General features: G+C 41.7%; 1 protein-coding gene across 6 annotated transcripts in view; it reads left to right on the forward strand.

Moving 5' to 3' along the window:
- Positions 1-20,979, forward strand: part of znf385b (zinc finger protein 385B) — a 406,157-nt gene that overhangs the window by 112,947 nt on the left and 272,231 nt on the right. Inside the window, exon 1 of one of the 6 annotated variants that reach the window (XM_073047098.1) lies at positions 2-503. The exons of the other annotated variants lie outside the window; for them this stretch is intronic. Within the exon in view, the coding sequence (XP_072903199.1) occupies positions 479-503 (25 nt within the window). The 5' untranslated portion in view covers positions 2-478. Of the gene's footprint in view, position 1; positions 504-20,979 lie in introns of those variants that run through there. 6 annotated transcript variants of the gene reach the window in all.

A 20,979-nucleotide genomic window follows, 5' to 3' on the forward strand; every position in this document is an offset into this window, starting at 1 on the left:
ATCTTCATCTGTGTGGCTTGATCTGGCCATGCTGAGGAACCAATAATTGTAACATTGCAGTCTTTGAATATGTGACTGAAAGTGATTATCCTCACTGCCAATGGGGACCTGCGCTGCCTGTTTCTACATGTTTTGCTGCTTGGATTTCTTACGAGAGCTGCATTCTCTTCATGGTAACACATAGCAGCACATTGCTGTTGAACTGAAATGACATAGCTTTCTTTTCAAAATGACTCTGAAGTGTCCATTTTCATCCTCAAAAAGCTGCAGACAGTGGACGAGATTTTGAACGAACCATGACTCGCTCTGTAACCTGGAAAATTTGAAGCTGCCCTGATTTTAAAAGAATAGCTGATTTCTGGGTTGGTAACAAAGATCATCAAACAAGAAACTGTGGAGTTTTTAACAGCACAGTTATCAAATAGACTTTAATTCTTTACGGCATTTTTGATCCGATATATTTGATGCTGCAGTCATAATGTGGAGTGGGTTTCTCAACAAAGGTGAGTACCAAATAATCTACCTTTCAGTACATAACCAACAAAGAGATAATTTGGCTATTAATCTTTCAACCCAAATATGTCTGCTTAATCCATTCTTTTTAATAGCAGGCATGATAGATTAAGTACTAAGAGGTAGACCCTTGTGTATTTATCTTATTTTATGTTTGAGTGTGTTCTGCACAGTTTAGTGCTGTTCTTTTAAGCATGTTTGTTGAAGCGTGTATTTGCAAACTATCTGTTATGGTAGTTCTTCAATTCTGTGTGGTGTAATGACCTTCCTGGTGATGTCCTTGAAATATTGGCTTGGTTTTTTTTTGGTAGATAAATTATATTGATGTGACAAACTTACCAGAAAATTTTAGATTTCCATTTCTGGAGGTGAGTACTCATTTATGATGGACGATGGGCAGTGCTTGAAATAAAGATGATGTATTACCAAACGTCTTCAGCAATGTTTCTCTATTTTTATAAAATAGAACTGTAAAGAGCAGTGCAGCAGGCAATATGGAAAAACTCATTATTAACAGCTTTTAAGCTTGTTGATGCAGTTTTTATTTTGATGGTAAAATCCTTCAGGATGACAAACTAACATTGCTTTTGTAGTTTAATTCTCTGTAGTTATTGTATAAACGAAACCACTGTCTATGTTATTTGTCATCTTTTCTGAATTAGGTGTGAGCTAAAATCTTCAGCTGCAAAATATTATAAACAGATTTATAGCATATGCTTCACTGGAGAAATTATACATGCCATTTTTCAAAGCATGAATATTTTTATCAGCAGCTTTTGCTTATTTCTGAATAACCATATGTTGCCTTGTGAAAAGTTAAATGATGTGCAGAATAGTCTGAAGTAACCCTAGCAGTTCTTTATAATAGATGTAACTGGTAGGTTGGGCGTGTAGAAGTATACAAAGACTCTATGATACCAATTCACAGATAACTAATTTCCTCCTTGTACATTAGAAGATAATGCATTTAAACCTTCGTCCTTACTCTTAGAGATAAAATAATGAAGTGTCCTAATTAATTCCTACTTTACCCTTTTTATGAGTAGACTAGCAGCTGATTAGATGAGATACTGAACTATCAAAGTTCAAAGTGAATTTTATTATCAAACTACATGTATGTCATCATATTCAACCCTGAGATTCATCTTCTTGTGGGCATACTCAGTAAATCTATAGAATAGTAGCTGTAACAGGATCAGTGAAAAATCACCCAGAGCGCAGAAGGCAACAAACTGTGCAAATGCAAATATAAATAAATAGCAACAAATAATGAGACCATGAGATAATAAGGTCGAGTCCTTCAAAGTGAGATCTTTGCTTATGGGAACATTTCAGTAATAGGGCAAGTGAAGTTGAGTGTAGTTATCCCCTTTTGTTGAAGAGCCTGATGATTAAGGGGTAGCAACTATCCTGAACCTAGTGGTGTGAGTCCTAAGGCTCTTGTATATTCTACCTGACGGCAACAGTGAGAAGAGAGCATAGCCTGGGTGGTGGGATCTCTGATGAGGGATACTGGTTTTCTACGGCAGTGTGAGAGGTTAATGCACTAGCCAGTTGGTCAGCACAGATCTTTAGTACTTGGCTAGGTACCCCGTCCAGTCCAGGTGCTTTCCATGGATTCACCCTCCTGAAGGCTGCCCGCATGTTCGCCTCAGAGACTGAGACATAGGATGTGGGAGTTTTCGATGGGTCCTCCATGTTCTGATGGTCAAAGCAAGCACAGAGTGCATTGAGCTCATTGGCAGCGAAGCCCTGCTGTATCCCATGTCACTTGAGTTAACTTTATAAGAGGTGATAGCATTCAGGCCCTGCTACAGCTGTTGAGCATTGCTCATTGATTCAAATTTGGTTCGAAATTTCCACTTCACCCGAGAGCTGGCTTTCTGGATATCATTACTGCACCTCTTGTAGCTTTCTTGGTCTTCAGACTTGAATACCACTGATCTAGTTCTTGGCAGGTTTCATATCTCATGGTTCATTCAGGACTTCTGATTGGGGAAGGCTATGAATGATTTAATTGGGATACATTTGTCTACAGCTGTTTTAATACAGTCCATAACAACCACAGTGTATTCATTCAGATCCACAGGTGAGTTCTTGAGCAAGTCCCAGCCTACTGACTCAAAGCAATCTCTTAATCGCTCCTTTGCCTCCCGCGACCACCTCTTTACTGTCCTAATCCTTGGAGCTTTGCTTTTTAGCCTGGGCCTGTATGCAGGTGGGAGAAGGACAGTCAAGTGATCTGATTTACTAAAACATGGTCTTGCAAGGAATGGTAGGCATTCCTTACCTTACTATAGCAGTGGTCTAGTGTGTTGAGAATTCTGTTGCTACAGGTTATATGTGAGTGATAATTTGACAGGGTTCTCTTCAAACAAACCTGGTTGAATTCTCTGACTATAACCTGAAATGTTTTGGGTTGTGCTGTTTCTTGTTTGCAGAGGACAAACCACTAGTTCTGAGAGAACTAGCTCTCTCAGAAATAGTTTGTTTTTAATTATTATATTAGTGTGGAGTAATTTGCTACCAAAGTCGTTAATGCTGTTGTTCAGCCCTGAAAATCTGCACAATTCCAGGGAACAGGAAGATTTGAAACTGGTGGTATTTACAAATTTGTCAAGCTGCCCAGTCCAACTATTGCTTCTGAACATGTTACAGTTCTTGGTCTTCGGTTACCATGCTGAAATACAGTGTGACATTGCATCCTTCATTACTTCTGACTTTCCCTAAGCCTCTGCTGTCCCAGCTGTGCATTACAAAAACCAGTGCATCGCTGTGTTCCACATGTTCATGGCTGAGCTTATCCAGGATGTCCCCCAGCTTGCAGCTGTTGATGGTCAGATAAAGTTACCACACTTTGCTGTTGTCTATCAGCCTGGACTTCTCCATCAGTGAACATTTATTGAGTCATAGGAAAGCACATCAGAGAAACAGTCCCATCTAGTCTGTGCTGAACCATTTAAGCTTCCTACTCCCATCGACCTGCACCGAGACCAGAGCCCTCTATACCCCTACCATCCATGTACTTACCCAAATTTCTCTTAAATGTTGAAATCGAACTCACGTCCACCACTTGTGCTGGCAGCTCATTCCCCACTTTCATGACCCTCGGAGTGAAGAAGATTCCTCTCATATTCCCCTTAAACTTTTCACCTTTCACCCTTAACCATTGACCTTTAGTGGCAGTCCCACCCAACATCAGTGGAAAAAGCCTGCTTGCATTTATCATATCTATACCCCACATAATTTTCTATATCTCTATCAAATCTCCTCTCTATATTCAATGTCCTCAAAAATATAGTCCTGACTTTTTTAATCTTTTCCTATAACTCAAGTCTTCCAGTCCCAGCAACATCTTTGTATACTTTCTTTGTACTCTTTCAACCTACATTCGGAAGAATAAAGTTCTAACCTATTCAATCTTTCCTTATAACTCAGGTCCTCTAGATCCGGCAACATCATTATAAATTTTGTATGTACTCTTTCAACCTTATTTACATCTTTCCTGTAGGTATGTTACCAAAGCTGCACGCAATACTCCAAATTATGCCTTAGCAACGTCTTTTTCAACTACAACATAACATCCCATCTCCTGTACTCAATACTTTGATTTATGAAGGCCAATGTTCCAAAAACATTTTTTATGATCCTATCTACCAAGTACATTTTTGTCAGAAAACAGCTTGCCCCAATCCACACTAGCCAGATCCTTTCTGATATCATCCATATTGGCCTTTCTACAATTTAGAAGCTCAACCCACTGACCAGACTTGCCTTTTTCCATATTTACTTGAACCTAATGGCATTATGATCACTAGATGCAAAGTGACCCCTATGCTAACTTTTGTCACCTGCCCTGCCTCATTCCCAAATTGCAGATTTAAGTATTACTCTCTCATTGGGACTTCTAACATCTGACAAACTCTTTCCAATCTATTAACACCACCCCACCTTTAACCCCTCCTGCTCTATCATGTCTAAAGCAATGGAATCCAGGAATATTGAGCTGCCAATCCTGGGTCTCCTGTAACCAGGTATCGTGAATGGGTACAATATCATGCCCTGAGCATTCGTATATAGACACCAGGCTCAACCTTTTGATTCACGACTTTCTCGGAGGTCATGACAACATCTGTCTCCACAACTTCTCCACTATCTGTTCTGGCACCGATTCCCATTCCCCTGCAACTCTCGCTTAACCCAAATCCCCGCCGCCCCATGCAGCACCAGCGAACCTTCCTCCTCGGATATTAGTCGCACTCCAAGGGTCCAAGCCATCTCGTCTGTCAGGTCCCACTTTCCCTGGAAGAGAGCCCAATGATCCAAAAACCTTAGCCACATATCAAACTGTATTACTGACGTCACCAGCACATGCCACAGGTAGCAATCCTGAGATCACAACCTTGGAGTTCCTGCCCTTTAACTTGGCACCAAACTCCCTGAACTCATTTTGCAGAACCTCCTCACTCTTTCTACCCATGTCATTGGTACCTTGACCTCTGGCTGTTCACCCTCCCACTTAAGAATGTTGAAGACTCGATCTAAGATATCCCATGCCCAGGCACCCAGGAGGCAACATACCATCTGGGAATCTTGTTCTCGTCCACAGGACCTCCTTTCTATTCCCCTAACTTACAAGTCCCCCTTCACCACAGCTGATCTCTTTTCCCCTTCCCTTCTGAGTCAGAGAGCCAGACTCAGTGCTAGAGACCTGACCACCGTGACTTTCCTCTGCTAGGTCTTGCCCACTGCCCCCCCAACAGTATCCAAAGTGGTATAACTGTTGCGAGGGGGTAGACATAGAAGTACTCTGCACTGGCTGTTTAACCCATTTCCCCTTCCTGTGTCTTGCACCTTGGATGTAAGGACCACTTTATATGTCCTATCTATCAGCCCCTCAATCTCTCCACTGAAGTTCATCCAGTTCCAGCTCCAACTCCTAACATGAAGTGTTAGAAGCTGCAGCTGGATGCATTTCTTGCATCTCCCTGCTTGAACTCTATCCCACAAGTGGAGGTCTTCCTGCTTTCCTCTATCCCACTATCCTGCCTGGCATCCCTACTGTTCTAATTGAGCAATATAAAGAAGGAAAAACAATAAATAAACTGTGAAGGAAAAAAAGTCTCAAAACCTTGAAGAGCTGAAGCCTCAAAATCCCCATTCTAACTCTGCCCACTCTAACAGTGGCCACTCTGCCTGTTTTCATTTGCTTTTACCAATCCGTCAAGATCACTGATCAGCCACTGCTCAGAACACCAAACTGCCAGAAATTGATGCCTTATGTACTCAACTGGTGAACCTGAGTTATAAACAGTGCCTATAAAATGTATTCACCCCCAAAAAAGTTTTCACGTTTTATTGTTTTATAACATTGAATCACAGTGGATGTAATTTGGCTTATTTGACACAGATCAACAGAAAAAGAGTCTTTTGTGTCAAAGTGAAAACAGATCTCTACAAAGTGATCTGAATTAATTACAAATAGAAAACACAAAATAATTGATTGCATAAGTATTCACCCCCTTTGAGTCAGTATTTAGTAGATGCACTTTGGCAGCGATTACAGCCTTGAGTCTGTGTGGATAGGTCTCCATCAGCTTTGCAATCTGGACACTGCAATTTTTCCCCATTCTCTTTTACAAAACTTTTCAAGGTCTGTCAGATTGCATGGGGATTGTGAGTAAACAGTCCTTTTCAAGTCCAGCCACAGATTCTCAATTGGATTGAAGTCTGGACTTTGACTTGGTCACTCTGGGACATTAACTTTGTTGTTTTTAAGCTATTGGTATGTAGCTTTGGTTTTCTGCTTGGGATCGTTGTCTTGCTGGAAAACAAATCTTCTTCCAAGTCGCAGTTCTCTTGCAGACTGCATCAGGTTTTCCTCCAGGATTTCTCTGTGTTTTGCTGCATTCATTTTACCCTCTACCTTCACAAGCCTTCCAGGGCCTATTGCAGTGAAGTGTCCCCACAGCACAATGCAACCACCATCATGCTTCAAGGGAGGGCTGGTGTGTTTTTGATGATATGCGGTGTTTGGCTAATCCCAAACATTGCATTTAGTCTGATGGCCAGAAAGCTCAATTTTGCTTTCATCAGACCATAGAACGTTCTTCCAGCTGATTTCAGAGTCTCCCACATGCCTTCTGACAATGTCTAGCTGAGATTTCATGTGCGTTTTTTTAAAAGTGGCTTTCTCTTTGCCACTCTCTCATTAAGTTGTGACTGGTGGAGCACCTGGGCAACAGTTGTTGTATGTGCAGTCTCTCCCATCTCAGCCACTGAAGCTTGTAACTCCTCCAGGGTTGTCATAGGTCTTTTGGTGGCCTTCCTCACTGGTCCCCTTCTCGCTCAGTCACTCAGTTTTTGAGGACAGCCTGCTCTAGGAAGATTTATAGCTGTGTCATGCTTTCTTAATAATTGACTTAACTGTACTCCAAAGGATATTTAATGACTTGGAAATTTTCTTGTATCCTTCTCCTGACTTGTGCTTTTCAATAACCTTTTTGCGGAGTTGCTTGGAGTGTTCTTTTGTCTTCATGGCGTAGTTTTTGCCAGGATACTGACTCACCAGCATTTGGACCTTCCAGATACAGATGTATGTTTACTACAATCAATTGAAACACCTTGACTGCACACAGGTGATCTCCATTTAACTAATTATGTAACTTCTATAAGCAGTTGGCTGCAACTGTGATGATTTGGTGTGTCATGTTAAAGGGGTGGGGGGTGCAATCAATTATCTTGTGTTTTGTATATATAGTGTGTGTATGTGCATGAGCACGCATATGTATATATAACATCATTAAAACTGTGATGATAATTTGATACAATACCAAACACATGACCTCTGTCTAACTTACCAAATATATTAAGACATGACAATGCACTGGTACTACCCAGCACTGTTTTATATCAACTTTTTCCATGCAAAAATAACTTAACTATGCTTTCAATGCTTTGTAGGTTACAGTGTTCTCCCTTGATTCACTAAAGCATTTAGGTTTATAATAGAAGAACAGACTAATTTTAGATTGAAAAAGTATCTGCATTTTTAGTGCAGCATTAATTTTAGCAGATTGTTGCAAGAAATAGACTAAGGTCAGAATGATATAACAGGATCAAAGGTTTGAAGTGCAAGGAACAACCATTCATATTTAATATAATTGGTAAATTCAGAACTAAATCTTTTATCAATAATGCTTTGAAGTTAACTTCAAAAATTCATCGCAGTTGGAGCCTATTTGATTGATGGACTAGGAGGAAACAGAAATTAGGCTGAAGTGGGTCCCTTAATGGCAAAGTCTGACCATGCAAGGATTAACGTGGGGGCAGGTCTCAGATTTTAATCGGTTCATATAAATGACATTGATGAAGGCAACAAAGTAATGGGGTATGTTAGCTGATGACATAAAGCTTGGTGAAAATAGGAGGCTACAAAGAGGTTTAGCTGGTTTGCTTAAGTGGGGAAATGGAGTATAATGCTGGAGATATGAAATAATCCATTTTGGCAGGGAAAAATGCAAAGTGGTTTGCAGAGCTCTGAGATGTAGAGTAATCTGGGTATCCAAATGTGTGAAATGTGGAAAAAAACCTAGTAAACAGATACAGCAAATAATTAAGAAATAGGTGCAAAATGAAGACTTTGGTAAAAAAAAGATATGATTGAACTGAAAAAGTTGCAGTGGAGATTTAGAGGATGTTGTTCGGGGTGGCATCTTTCAGCAAGGCTGAATAAAGTGTTTTTATTTCTTTGGAGTGAAAGAGTCGGGGGGGGGGGGGGGGAGCTGATAGAGGATTTCAAATTAAGAGGGTTCCCACCTAAGCTTATCTCATTTTCTCGCATGTGGCCCATATCCCTCTAACCCTTTCCTATTCATATGCCTGTGCAAATACCTTTTAAATGTTGTTAATGTCACTGCCTCAATAACTTCCTCTGGCAGCTCAGTTCATGTACTGCTGACCCTATGGGCTCTTATTAAATCTCTCTCCCCTCACCTTAAACCTATGTCCTCTAGGTTTTGATTTCCCAGCCCTGTGCACATTGATTCTATCTATGTCCCTCATTCTCTTGTTCTCCTGGGAAAGCAGTCCCACTGCTTATCCTCTCTCAATAACTCAATCTCACAAGTTCCGGCTGAGGAGCAAGAGAACTGTAAGGAATCTAAGGGAAGTTATTTCCGTAAGAGGGTTGTTGCAATCTGTAACAATCACTGAGGAGGCGATAGAGACAGTTTAGTTGACAACAGTATCTGATCAGCATTTGAGATGCCATAGCACAGAAGATTCTGGGTCAAATGCTGATAAATGGGAACAGATAGTTAGTGTGAATATGGTGGGCTGAGTCACCTTTATCTGAGCTGGGTTTTTTTGCTATTTAGAATACTATCTGTATTATTAGTCTCCTTATTTAAGGAGGTATGTTAATGCATTAGAAATGCTTAGGGAATGTCTACTGTTTAGGTATTTGTAATGGGCCGATTTCTAATGAGGTAATACTGGTTAGGCTAAACTTGTTGGGCTTTAGAAGTGTAAGAATGGACTTGATTGAAGCAATTAAGAGCCAGGATGTCCTTTAAAAAGTGGATGTAGAGAGAATATTTCCTCTTGTAAGTTAATCTAGAGGTCTCAATTTAACGAAAAAAGATATCATCAAATTTAGACAGAGCTGAGGCATTATTTTCCTTCAGAAGGCCATGAATCTTTGAAACTCCTCTCAGAGGATGGTGGAAGCAGAACCTTTGATTATTCTAACACAGAGAAAGATAGACAGTCGGAGTAAAAGGTTACCCTCAAGGAGAATCGAATGCAGAGTTGAAGTTATATATTACAGTAAATGATGGAACAGGCTTGAGGAGTTCAGTTGCCTACTTCTGCTTCTGATTCGTATGTTAATATGTATTTCTGCCTCGGGCCTGATCTCCAGAACAACAGCTCTAACAGCATAAAAACTGAAGCTTCACTGGACAGTATGTGCCAGAAATACTCTGGTTTTCCCAGGGATGGCAGGTAACCAGACCTGGCAGAATTTGAATGGTAGATGAAAAATTGTAGGGAAGGACACCACCATTTCCTTGAACAAATATTATTGCCCTTATTGAGAGGCAGAGGTTAAAGCCCCTTTAAACTCTGTTTCAAATGTATTTTATTTGTTTCATGCTGATGTATCTAACAATCCAATGACCTGCAAAATAGTGAGGGTATTTATTAAACTCATTTTTACAGTATTTCATTTATTCTGTCAAAATGTATCATAGTACTATTTAGTTTTAGTTTTTCAGAATCAGAATCAGGTTTATTAACACCGGCATGTGATATGAAATTTGTTGACTTCGCAGCAATACATAATGCTGCAATATATATTATGCAATATAATATATTATGCAATACATAATATAGAAGAAAATTAAAATAAAATAAAATAACAATAATAAATAAATAAATCAAATTACAGTATATGTATATTGAATAGATTAAAAATGGTGCAAAAATAAATATACTGTATATTAAAATAAGTGAGATAGTGTTCAAGGGTTCAATGTCCACCTGTCTTTATCTCTTTACATACTGCAATTGTGTTATCTATATCATAGCTCTTAAGTTTAGTTAAAAAATTCTTTGCAGTTTTTGAATTTCCACTTTCAGTTTGATAGTATCACATATTATAACTTCTGACAATCTTTGTACAGAAATTAAATTACTAATTGGTCAGAACAAGTAATACGTGTTTAATCTGAGGATGGCCTTGGAAAGTGTAAATTTTCAGTTTGTTTATTCCATAAAACTGAGGCCAAACTGATATCTGATTGTCACTGATTTCAGAATATATTTTGATCCCGCCAACAGAAATCAGATATACATTCATCATTAGCTTCCCAGAGATCACTTGCAAGAGTATATAATGATGTCACCCAGCCATCATATTATTGTCAAATCTCTTTCATCTTATTTGTTGGTCAAGTTGGTGTCTGTGAACAGTATGGTACATGTTAATTCAACGGCATATGTTGAAATTAACAGTTCCATCCAAGGACATGAATTAATTCCTTGTTTCACTTTTTCATTCATCCTATTGTTTGCAAGATTCTTGTGAACAAGCACAGCCTAGTATAACTTTGAGTAATACTTTGATTGATGGACTAGGACCTTGATTTATGCATTATATTTCATGACTTTTCTTTAGATGTGCAGTATTGCAGCCAGTTCACATGCAGGAAAAGAGTAATTGACTGTTTAACTTTATTTGTTTTGTTGCGATGAATATCAGGAGAATAGGCTTTAGAAAAAGAGCAGTGGGAAGGGAGGACCATGATTGAGAAGCATTCTATCTCAATCCCTGTTCTCCCCCTACTGCTCTGAAGTTGCATCTTGTTTTGTCCGCTGAAGTTCTGTTGTTGGGCCAGCACTGAAGAAGTGAGAAACTGCAGTGGAGCCTTGTTGGATGGCAACAGTGGGTTAAACTGGAGATGAGCACTTTAATCCAATTGGTAAGAGCTGCCTGTGGGTTTTTGCACGACTCAGCATCAGATAGAAAACTGCAGTGTGTGCCAGGCGGGATTTCGATAGTCACCATCACCTGCTCTGCCCTTCTTCATTTCCCCATTCAGGAAGCTCGTTAACAGTGACAAGGAACACCTGAGGGCAGCTCGTGTCTGGATTCTTCACTGGATGTTCAGTTTAGCTTCTCATGTTGCTTGTAGACTACTGTCCCAAAGCCTTGAATGACAGTCACCAGCTGTCTTTTCTCCCTCCAGTCTGACTTTGCCAATTATTACGCCTGGGAGTGATTGCACCAAATTAATCCTCCCTTCGCTGCAGCATTCCAATGCCTATACATAACAAAGTGTATGTTTCATATTGATTCATTACAATGATTACCAACTGGAAGTAATGTCCCTGCACTAACCATGTCTGGCTAAAAAGAAGAAAGTATATTTTTTCTTATTGACACCTCTGCTTTTCTGCCTTTTTGCGCTCCTTCTGAGGGCCAGCATTGCAAGAAGTAGTTTTCTCCTCATTATGTGCAAAGGTTTTAAAGGCCTGAAGTGATGTCAGGCTCCTGACAAGGACCATTTAAAGACTGAATTTCGAGAGGCTGCTGATGGCCAGCCTGATTTTACTTTCCAGGTCTGAGTGGCCGAGTACTCTGAGGGAACAAAAGTGACCTGGCGTTAGCTAATTCTCTAAGAGATCGAGGTTTCAGAGAAACAGATTCTCGTCATTGCCGTTCCACGGGCCCAGCTTCTGCAGTCCCACTGATATGTGAGCTTGCGAGTCTAATAGCTGCTGTCACTTCCGGCAACTAGACAGGAGGTTGGATAGATACTTCATTAATCCTAAAGGAAATTACAGTGTCATATAGCTGTAAATATTAGAAGAGAAGTAAAAAAGAATAAACTAACAAGTTACCTCAAACAATCAAACAGGAAGGAGACATCACCTCCCCGGCTATGGGTTGCCTCATTATAGAGCCTAATGGCCGACGGTAAGAATGACCACTATAGCGTTTTTGGAGCAGCAGAGTTGTCTTAGGCTATTACTAAAACTGCTCCTCTGTTCAGCCAGGGTGGCATGCAAAGGGTGAGAACATTGTCTAGAATTGCTAGGAGTTTCCATAGGGTCTTTTGTTCAGTCACTGCCTCCAGTGTGGCCACTACTGAAAAATAATAGCTCAAGGCTGGGGTCCATCTTTTTAAGACCATAAGACCCTAAGATTTAGGAGCAGAAGTAGGCCATTCGGCCCATTGAGTCTGCTCCGCTATTCAATCATGGGCTGTTCCAATTCTTCCAGTCATCCCCACTCCCTTGCTTTCACCCCATACCCCTTGATGCCCTGGCTAATCAAGAACCTATCTATCTCTGCCTTAAATACACCCAATGACTCGGCCTCCACAGCCACTCATGGCAACAAATTCCACAGACTTACCACTCTCTGACTAAAGTAATTTCTCCGCACCTCAGTTCTAAAACCCTGCAGTCATGCCCTCGTGTTCTAGAATCCCCTACCATGGGAAATAACATTGCCACATGCAATCTGTTCAGGCCTTTTAACATTTGGAATGTTTCTATGAGATCCCCCATCATTCTCCTGAACTCCAGGGAATACAGCCCAAGAGCTGCCAGACCTTCCTCATTCGGTAACTTTCTCATTCCTGGAATTATTCTCGTGAATCTTCTCTGAACCCTCTCCAATGTCAGTATATCCTTTCTAAAATAAGGAGCCCAGAACTGCACACAATACTCCAAATGTGGTCTCACGAGTGCCTTATGGAGCCTCAACATCACATCCCTGCTCTTATATTCTATACCTCTAGAAATGAATGCCAACATTGCATTTGCCTCCTTCACAACTGACTCAACCTGCAGGTTAACCTTTGGGGTATCTTGCAGATGGACTCCCAAGTCTCTTTGCATCTCTGCATTTTGAATTCTTTCCCCATCTAAATAATAGTCTGCTTGTTTATTTCTTCCGCCAAAGTGCATGACCATACACTTTCCAACATTGTGTTTCATTTGCCACTTCTTTGCCCATTCCCCTAAACTATCTAAGTCTCTCTGCAGGCTCTCTGTTTCCTCAACACTACCCGCTCCTTCACCTATCTTTGTATCATCGGCAAATTTAGCCACAAATCCCTTAATACCGTAGTCCAAATCATTGACATACATTGTAAAAAGTAACGGTCCCAACACCCACCCCTGTGGAACTCCCCTGGTAACCAGCAACCAGCCAGAATAGGATCCCTTTATTCCCACTCTCTGTTTTCTGCTGCCCGGCCAATGCTCCACCCACACTAGTAACTCCCCTGTAATTCCATGGGCTCTTATCTTGCTAAGCAGCTTCATGTGTGGCACCTTGTCAAAGGCCTTCTGAAAATCCAAGTACACCACATCCACTGCATCTCCTTTGTCTACCCTGCTTGTAATTTCCTCAAAGAATTACAGTAGGTTAGTCAGGCAGGATCTTCCTTTCAGGAAACCATGCTGGCTTTGGCCTATCTTGTCATGTGCCTCCAGGTACTCCATCATCTCATCCCTAACGATCAATTCCAACAACTTCCCAGCCGCTGATGTCAGGCTAACAGGTCTTCATTACCTCCAAAGCTTCAGTTTGTTCAATGGAACAGTCCATTGTTGTTTCTTAGATAAGAATACGCTGTAGGGAAGACAAAGCTTTCATGAGCATCAACAAAGAATTGCTGTAGACCCAGGTTTAGTACGTGTCCATTGTCTTTCGGACTCCCTAACACTGAAGTGATTGAGCACTTCTTGCACCATTGCCAAGGAGCTGAGGCAGGGAAATGGCGGGATAATGAGTAATTCCTAAGAATTGCACAGGGCAATGGGATCAGCCACTGCCCTCTGTCTGCACACTGCACATTTAGCCAAAAGCAGACTGTTCAGATTTATGAACTCTACGTAGTTTCAGCTTTGCATGTCTGCCGTGGAAAAGGAGATTGTTTTAAAGTTCAAATTACATTTATTATCAAAGTATGTCTGCCATATTCGACCTTGAGATTCATCTTATTACAGGCAGCCACAGAACAAAGAACCACAATAGAATCCACAGAAAACTCTACACAACAACCATCAAACAAACCACACATGTGAACAATAAAAACATAATCAAATAACACACAGAGCATGAACCACAGAGTCCCCGGAACTGCAGAGCTAACTCACCGCTAAGGCTGAACCCGATGGCTTCAGGCTGCAGATACAAAGTCAATTCAACTACTAGCTGAACCATAGCACCAATCTTTCTTTTTGTTCTGGCAGCTATTTAAATGGTCATCTACAAGAGATGAGTAATATTTTTCTTAAAAGGTTGTAATTCAGTTCTCTGGCTTATATGGTTTTACTAATTCACTTGGTATAAAAGGGAATTGTTGAGTTCATGGTGTGATACGTGATATCCATGTAAGATTCAGTGAAAATTCAACACTCTTTGCAAATTTGGCATTTTTACTCATTTAGTATTTAGATAACATTTCACTATCCAGATATTACTGTATGTTGTTATAACTGGGGTGGTACTACAGTCAAGCTCCCACCACCTGTTAAATGCTCCCAATGGCGTGCACCTCAAATAGCCTCTGACAACCAAGTCTAGGACCTGGCCTTCCTGTGTGGCTTAGCCTCTAAGCCCAGTGGAACCATTTCTACTGACAAGAGAAGGGGCAACGGCAGGTAACAGCCTCTTTAAAACCAGTCACTTCAGGCAAATGGGGCTCATCTAGGAAAAGGAAACTCTGATCTCAAACCTCAGCTGCCTTGCGGCTATACCCACTCATGGGGAAGGCTTTGGGAGTAAACCCCTACGGAAAAATCCAGAGCCAGAGTCCCTAAGGCAGTCCTACATTGAGTTCGACACAGAATGGCAACTCCCGTGACTCTGCTGGTGCAAAAATATCAGTCTCTGCCATTCCTTTGGGTTCATCAGAGGGGGGGGGGGGAGCTTGCTACATGGGCAGCAGCTTGCTCTCCATATTGTACTGCCCTGACTTGAGTACCTAGACAGCTAGGACTCAACATCCACGGTCGACTCTGACTGACGGAGTCCTAATGGTGATGGATGGTATTGGGATAGTAAACAAAGGCTGCATTTATTAAAGTAACATTGAGTGGAGTGTGTGAGGGACTATCTCTCATTGAGTGGAGTGTGTGAGGGACTATCTCTCATTGGGCGGAGTATGTGAGGGACTATCTCTCATTGAGTGGAGTGTGTGAGGGACTATCTCTCATTGGACAGAGTGTGTGAGGGACTATCTCTCATTGGGTGGAGTATGTGAGGGACTATCATTGGGTGGAGTGTGTGAGGGACTATCTCTCATTGGGCGGAGTATATGAGGGACTAACATTGGGTGGAGTGTGTGGGACTATCATTAGGTGGAGTGTGTGAGGGACTATCTCTCATTGGGTGGAGTATATGAGGGACTATCATTGGGCAGAGTGTGTGAGGGACTATCTCTCATTGGGCGGAGTATATGAGGGACTAACATTGGGTGGAGTGTGTGAGGGACTATCATTAGGTGGAGTGTGTGAGGGACTATCTCTCATTGGGCGGAGTATATGAGGGACTATCTTTGGGTGGAATGTGTGAGGGACTATCATTAGGCGGAGTATGTGAGGGACTATCATTGGGTGGAGTATGTGAGGGACTATCATTAGGTGGAGTGTGTGAGGGACTATCTCTTATGAGACCAGGAGGCACAACAGGGATAAGAAGCTCCATTTAGATAGATTTCACGGATCTTGTAGCACCATTTGCTGAAGAACCTGTGTATTCTTCCTTTGCCTCATTAAATGTCAGTTCTGCAAATACTGCCACCAAAAACAGGAAACTGTTGTGAAATTGTCACGTTTGCCTACACTGTCAAACAGCAGTTCATTGACCACAGTGCTGCCAAACATGAAAGGCAGATTTTTCTGTCTTCACTGAAATCTTGGAGCAATGGAGGAGACCATTGATCTTGAAACCCAAGTATTGTTTCACTATCAAATACTACTTGATAGAAGGATACAAATGGAGCCAGTAAAAGGTACCCATAAAGGTTCTCTGTTTATGATCATTTTAGAGTAAAAGAAACTTCACTTAATAAAGTTTCAACTCCTGATGATAGATGGGCTGGTGGACACTGCTGCTCAGCTTGATGACATATTCCAGCTGTTTGATATTCACTAATTGGTTTTGGGAGCTTTCTGAAGTCTATACTGTCTTTTGGAAGAATCATGCCTTTAGATTTCAAAAACATGTGTTTGGAGATCTTCTGATAATGCAATAAGTGTTCAGTGAGGACAGAGTATTACAAGAGCTCATTAAGTATAGTTTCTAGAGAGTAAGATGCCGCTGAGTTGTGACATCCATCAATGTTGTGGCTCAGACTTCATTGTATTGTAGGTTCATGTTGCTGTTGACCTTAGGTCACCATGATAGTGTCGTTGTCCATTGGGTTTTCATGGAAAGATACAGAAGTAGATTGCTAGGCCTTTCTTCCACACAAATTTCCCGGTTGGGTCCTGGCTGGATTCGAACTCTGGACCATCTGCCATGAAGTCCGGTGCTAATGCCACTACACCACAGGCTGTTTTTTTTTGGAAATAGCTTGAGGAGTTATTGGTCACATTAGGATTTAGAGACAGGGATGCGGGAGAGTTAGAGGACAGGGCCTGTAGAAGAAGACACTGGGCTGGAGTTGGGGCACTCCGCGATTGAACATCATAGATCTTGGAGCTCTGGTCAGCATGTGTTGGGGAAAGCAGCAATACCCAAGTCAGTGAGCCCTGGTCCCGGGTTGAAAGTCTGTGCGGACCGGAGTCCTGAGGGCCAGTGACCCACTCCTCCCCAGACAACCTGGTTGTAGGCCCGTGCAAGTCCGAAAATCAAGGTTCAAAAGTCAAAAGAGGTCCGTGCAGGTATTGAAGTCGAGGCCAGAAGGTCAAACAAGGTTTGTGTGAGTCAAGGGCCGAAGGTCGAACCTATTATCGGTGAATCCTGGGGTGGATATCCAGTCATTGGCAAAGTCCAGAGAGCAAAGCCAAAGGTTAAAGTCCAGAACACAGCAAGTAGAAGCTTGAAGATTGAAAACTGTAGTTAGAGGCCCAGAGGAGTCATGAGGTCTCAGATTCGGACATCTGTGCGAGTCTGGGAATTGTGGCCCAAAGGTCAAACCCATGATCAGAAGTCCTGGGACAAAGTCTGAAGCTGGAGGTCCTATGTCCATGAGCGTGGGAGTCCAGGGCCAAGGATTTGATGCCCAGAGGTAGCCTATCCTGGGGCTGGTGTCCTGTCTGTAGGTGTCGGTGGGTGGGGGGTGGGAGGGAGGATGGGAAAAATGCTGATTTTGCTGTTCACAAAATGCTGCAGGAACTCAGCAGGCCAGGGAGCATCTATGGAAAAGAGTAAACAGTTGACATTTCAGCCCAAAACATTGACTGTTTTCTCTTTTCCATCAATGCTGCCTGACCTGCTGAGTTCCTCTTGCATTTTGTGTGTGTTGCTTTAGATTTCCAGCATCCGCAGATTCCCTCGTGTTTGTTTTGCTGATGTTTTGTTTTGTCATTGCTGTCACTTGTGTTGTTCTGACGATGCACTTCTCTATATGTTTTGATGTACATGTAATGAATAAGTGACTTCCAATCTGAATTTTCACGACATGTCAGTGATAACAGTGTTTCTGATTCTGAATCTCATTGTGATGTTCTTTTCTGATGTTCTAAACCTTTGAAGCTTATTTGTGCAGCAAAGCTATATCCCCAGGCCTCATATGGTTTTGTAAATATATCTGCAAACCATTGGAAAAAAAGTCCTGAGATGCTGGGAAATGGTGCGACGGCAAAGTAACCCTCAGTGGCAAATGGAATCAATGAACAAATAGGTGAGGAATTAAATAAAAAGAAGGCAGTGCTGATTTTTGGACTGTCAGCTCTTTTTTGAGTGGTGCATCCAATCCACATTAACAGGGAACCAGCATAAATGTATGGATAAACCAATAGAGGTAAGATACTGTAAATCAACAAGAAGATGAAGATATACCAGCATTTGATTGCTACGTACTTGTGTTATGCATGTGGCATTCTTATATTTGATGCTCCTGAAGATAATGGAAATTTACAGCTTTGCCTGGATGGCTGACTCAGTTTTTTTTTTAAAAACAACATGGGTATGAGTACAATTTGCATTCTTGTGAAGGAAGTTTGCGCAGATGAATTAGTTTCTGGTAGCCTCCACGAATCTAAGGGGAATTAAAGAAGGGATGCAAATGGAATAACATGATACAAATGAAACCTTTGGGAGAAACTTACTGACGGAGATCCAGGTATTCAAGGGCAAACAGTATGCTCCTATACCAGGAAGAAACAAACACGCAATACTCTGCAAATGCAATTATTATACATTAGCTTAAAGTTAGTCAGATTGGCAGGGCAAAAATCCACAGGTGTTTAAAGAAACTGAGAGCATTAATATGCTAATGGTATATTTCAGCCGGAATCCATTGTGGTTTGTGCTGCATGTCCCAGTGTACATCTGAAATTGATGGGACAAGAAACGGTTGCCTGTTGGTGACTAATGCTCCTACTCATCATCAGGAAAGTTTGTACACAGCAGAAGATAGTAACATTTTTTTCAAGAATTTCCCACCATTTGTGACTTCTGTGTCCCAAGAGTGATCACGGACTGCATACGTTAAATGCACACTTTGAAAGGGAGAATAAAATTACACCCGTGCGAATCCCTGTGGCGTCTGGTGACTCGGTAATCTGTCTCAGAAACCAAGGGATCTTTCATGAGTGTGAACCCTTGCAAGGCGTCAGGCTCTGATGAAATATCTGGTAGGGCTCTAAAAACCTGTGCCAACCAACTGGCAGTAGTGTTCAGGGACATCTTCAATTTCTTACGCTGCAGTCAGGGGTTGCCACCTGCTACACAAAGGCAACGATCATCCCAGTGCCCGAGAAGAGCAAGGTGAGCTGCCTTAGTGACTATTGCCCAGTGGAACTCACATTTACTGTGATGAAAGAGATGGGTCACGGAATCAACTCCTGCCTCAGCAAGGATCTGGACCTGCTGAAATTTGCTTACCGCCACATTAAATCTACAGCGGTTGCAATCCACTCGGCCTTGGATTACCTGTCAGGCTGGTGTTTATTGACTCAGCATTCGATTCCATCGTACCCTCAGTACTAATCAACAAGCTCCAAAACCAGGGCGTCTGCACCTTCCTCTGCAGCTGGTTCCTTGATTCCTCATCAGGAGACCAAAGTCAGCGCAGATCAGAAATAACTTCTCTTCCTCACTGACGATTACAGTGTCACACCTTAAGTATGCATGGTTAGTCCACTGCTCTGCTCTCTCTACACACAAGACTGTGTGGTGAGGCACAGCTCAAATGTCATCTCTACGTTTGCTAGTGATACAACTATTGTTGGCAGAATTTCAGATGATGATAAATCAGCTGGTTGAGTGGTGCTGCAGCAACAACCTTGCACTCAACATCAGTAAGACCAAGAAATTGACTGTGGACTTCAGGAAGTGGAAGTCGAGGGAACACACACCAGTTGTCATCGAGGGATGCGCAGTGGAAAGGCTGAGCAGTATCTCTGATGATCTCTCCTGAGCCCAACATATTGATGCAGTTACAAAGAAGACACGACAACGGCTGTATTTGATTCTGAGTTTGAGGAGACTTGCAAGTGTCTTTGGTAACGTATCAAGTTTCTATAGATGTACCGTGGAGAGCATTCTAACTGGTTGCATCACCATCTGGTATGGAGGGGCCACTGCACAGGATTGGAAAAAGCTGCAGAAAGTTACAAACTCAGCCAGCTCCATCATGGGCACTAGCCTCCCCAGCATCGAGAACATCTTCAAAAGGCGATGCCTGAAACAGGTGTAATCTGTCATTAAAGACACCCATCACCCAGGGCGTGTCCCCTTCTCATTGCTGCCATCAATTTCAGTTGAATTTTCCCATGGGGATGAATAAAGTATCTATCTATCTATCTATCTATCTATCAAGGAGGAGATACAGGAGCCTGAAGGCACGTAGGAACAGCTTCTTCCCCACCGCCATCAGATTCCTGAAGACAATGAACCCATATACACTACCTCTCTATTTTTTCTCTTTTTTTTGCTCTCGATTTGTACTATATTTAGTTTAATTTGATATATATACAGTGTATTTCTCATTGTGATTCATAGTTTTTAAAAATTATGTATTGCAATGTACTGCTGCCGCCAAGCAGCATGTTTCACATATGTGGAGTGAAACAATAGAACCAAATCTATACAAAGATTTTAAAAATGATGATGAGTTAAAAATTTCAGTAGTGGGCTAAGCAGAAACCTGAAGTGATTAAAGGTGAAAACCACTTAATTATTTATTTTATTTAGTGTATCGGTGTCGAACAGGCTCTTCTGCTCCAACAGGCCGCACCACACAACAACCCACCTACTTAAACCAGCCTAATCACAGGAGAATTCGCAATGACCAGTTAACCTACTCATGGTGCCAAAATATTGCAGAGTATCTAGAGGTAGATTGCCATGGACCTCAACGTGACAATAACATTTTGTGTATGTGTGTATACAATGACCTTGAAGCTTGATGATTGTGTGTGTGTGTGTGTGTGTGCGTGGGCGCGCGCTCGCACCAGTATGTCGGTGTTGGCCAACCACTGGGCAAGTGAAGGCAGAGGAGAGGAGGAAGACCTGGTCTACACCACCAAGCCTCTCACAGGCAAGCCCTCACCTCCATGATTATGTTGGCTAACAAGAATGACAGACAGTGAAAAGATTAGGCCTCAAAAAGAAAATTAATTAAATTAAGGTATTAATCAATTTGGAAAATATTTTAAATGGCATGATTTTGTCATTTGATGATTTTTTTTAAGTTTGCTGCCATTGGTGATAAGCTTGGTCAAATAGATTGTACCAAGAGTAAGGAATTTATGCCAGAAAATTGTGCCTGC

Source organism: Hemitrygon akajei, chromosome 5 (genome assembly GCF_048418815.1).
Source record: "Hemitrygon akajei chromosome 5, sHemAka1.3, whole genome shotgun sequence".
NCBI classification, from domain to species: domain Eukaryota; kingdom Metazoa; phylum Chordata; class Chondrichthyes; order Myliobatiformes; family Dasyatidae; genus Hemitrygon; species Hemitrygon akajei.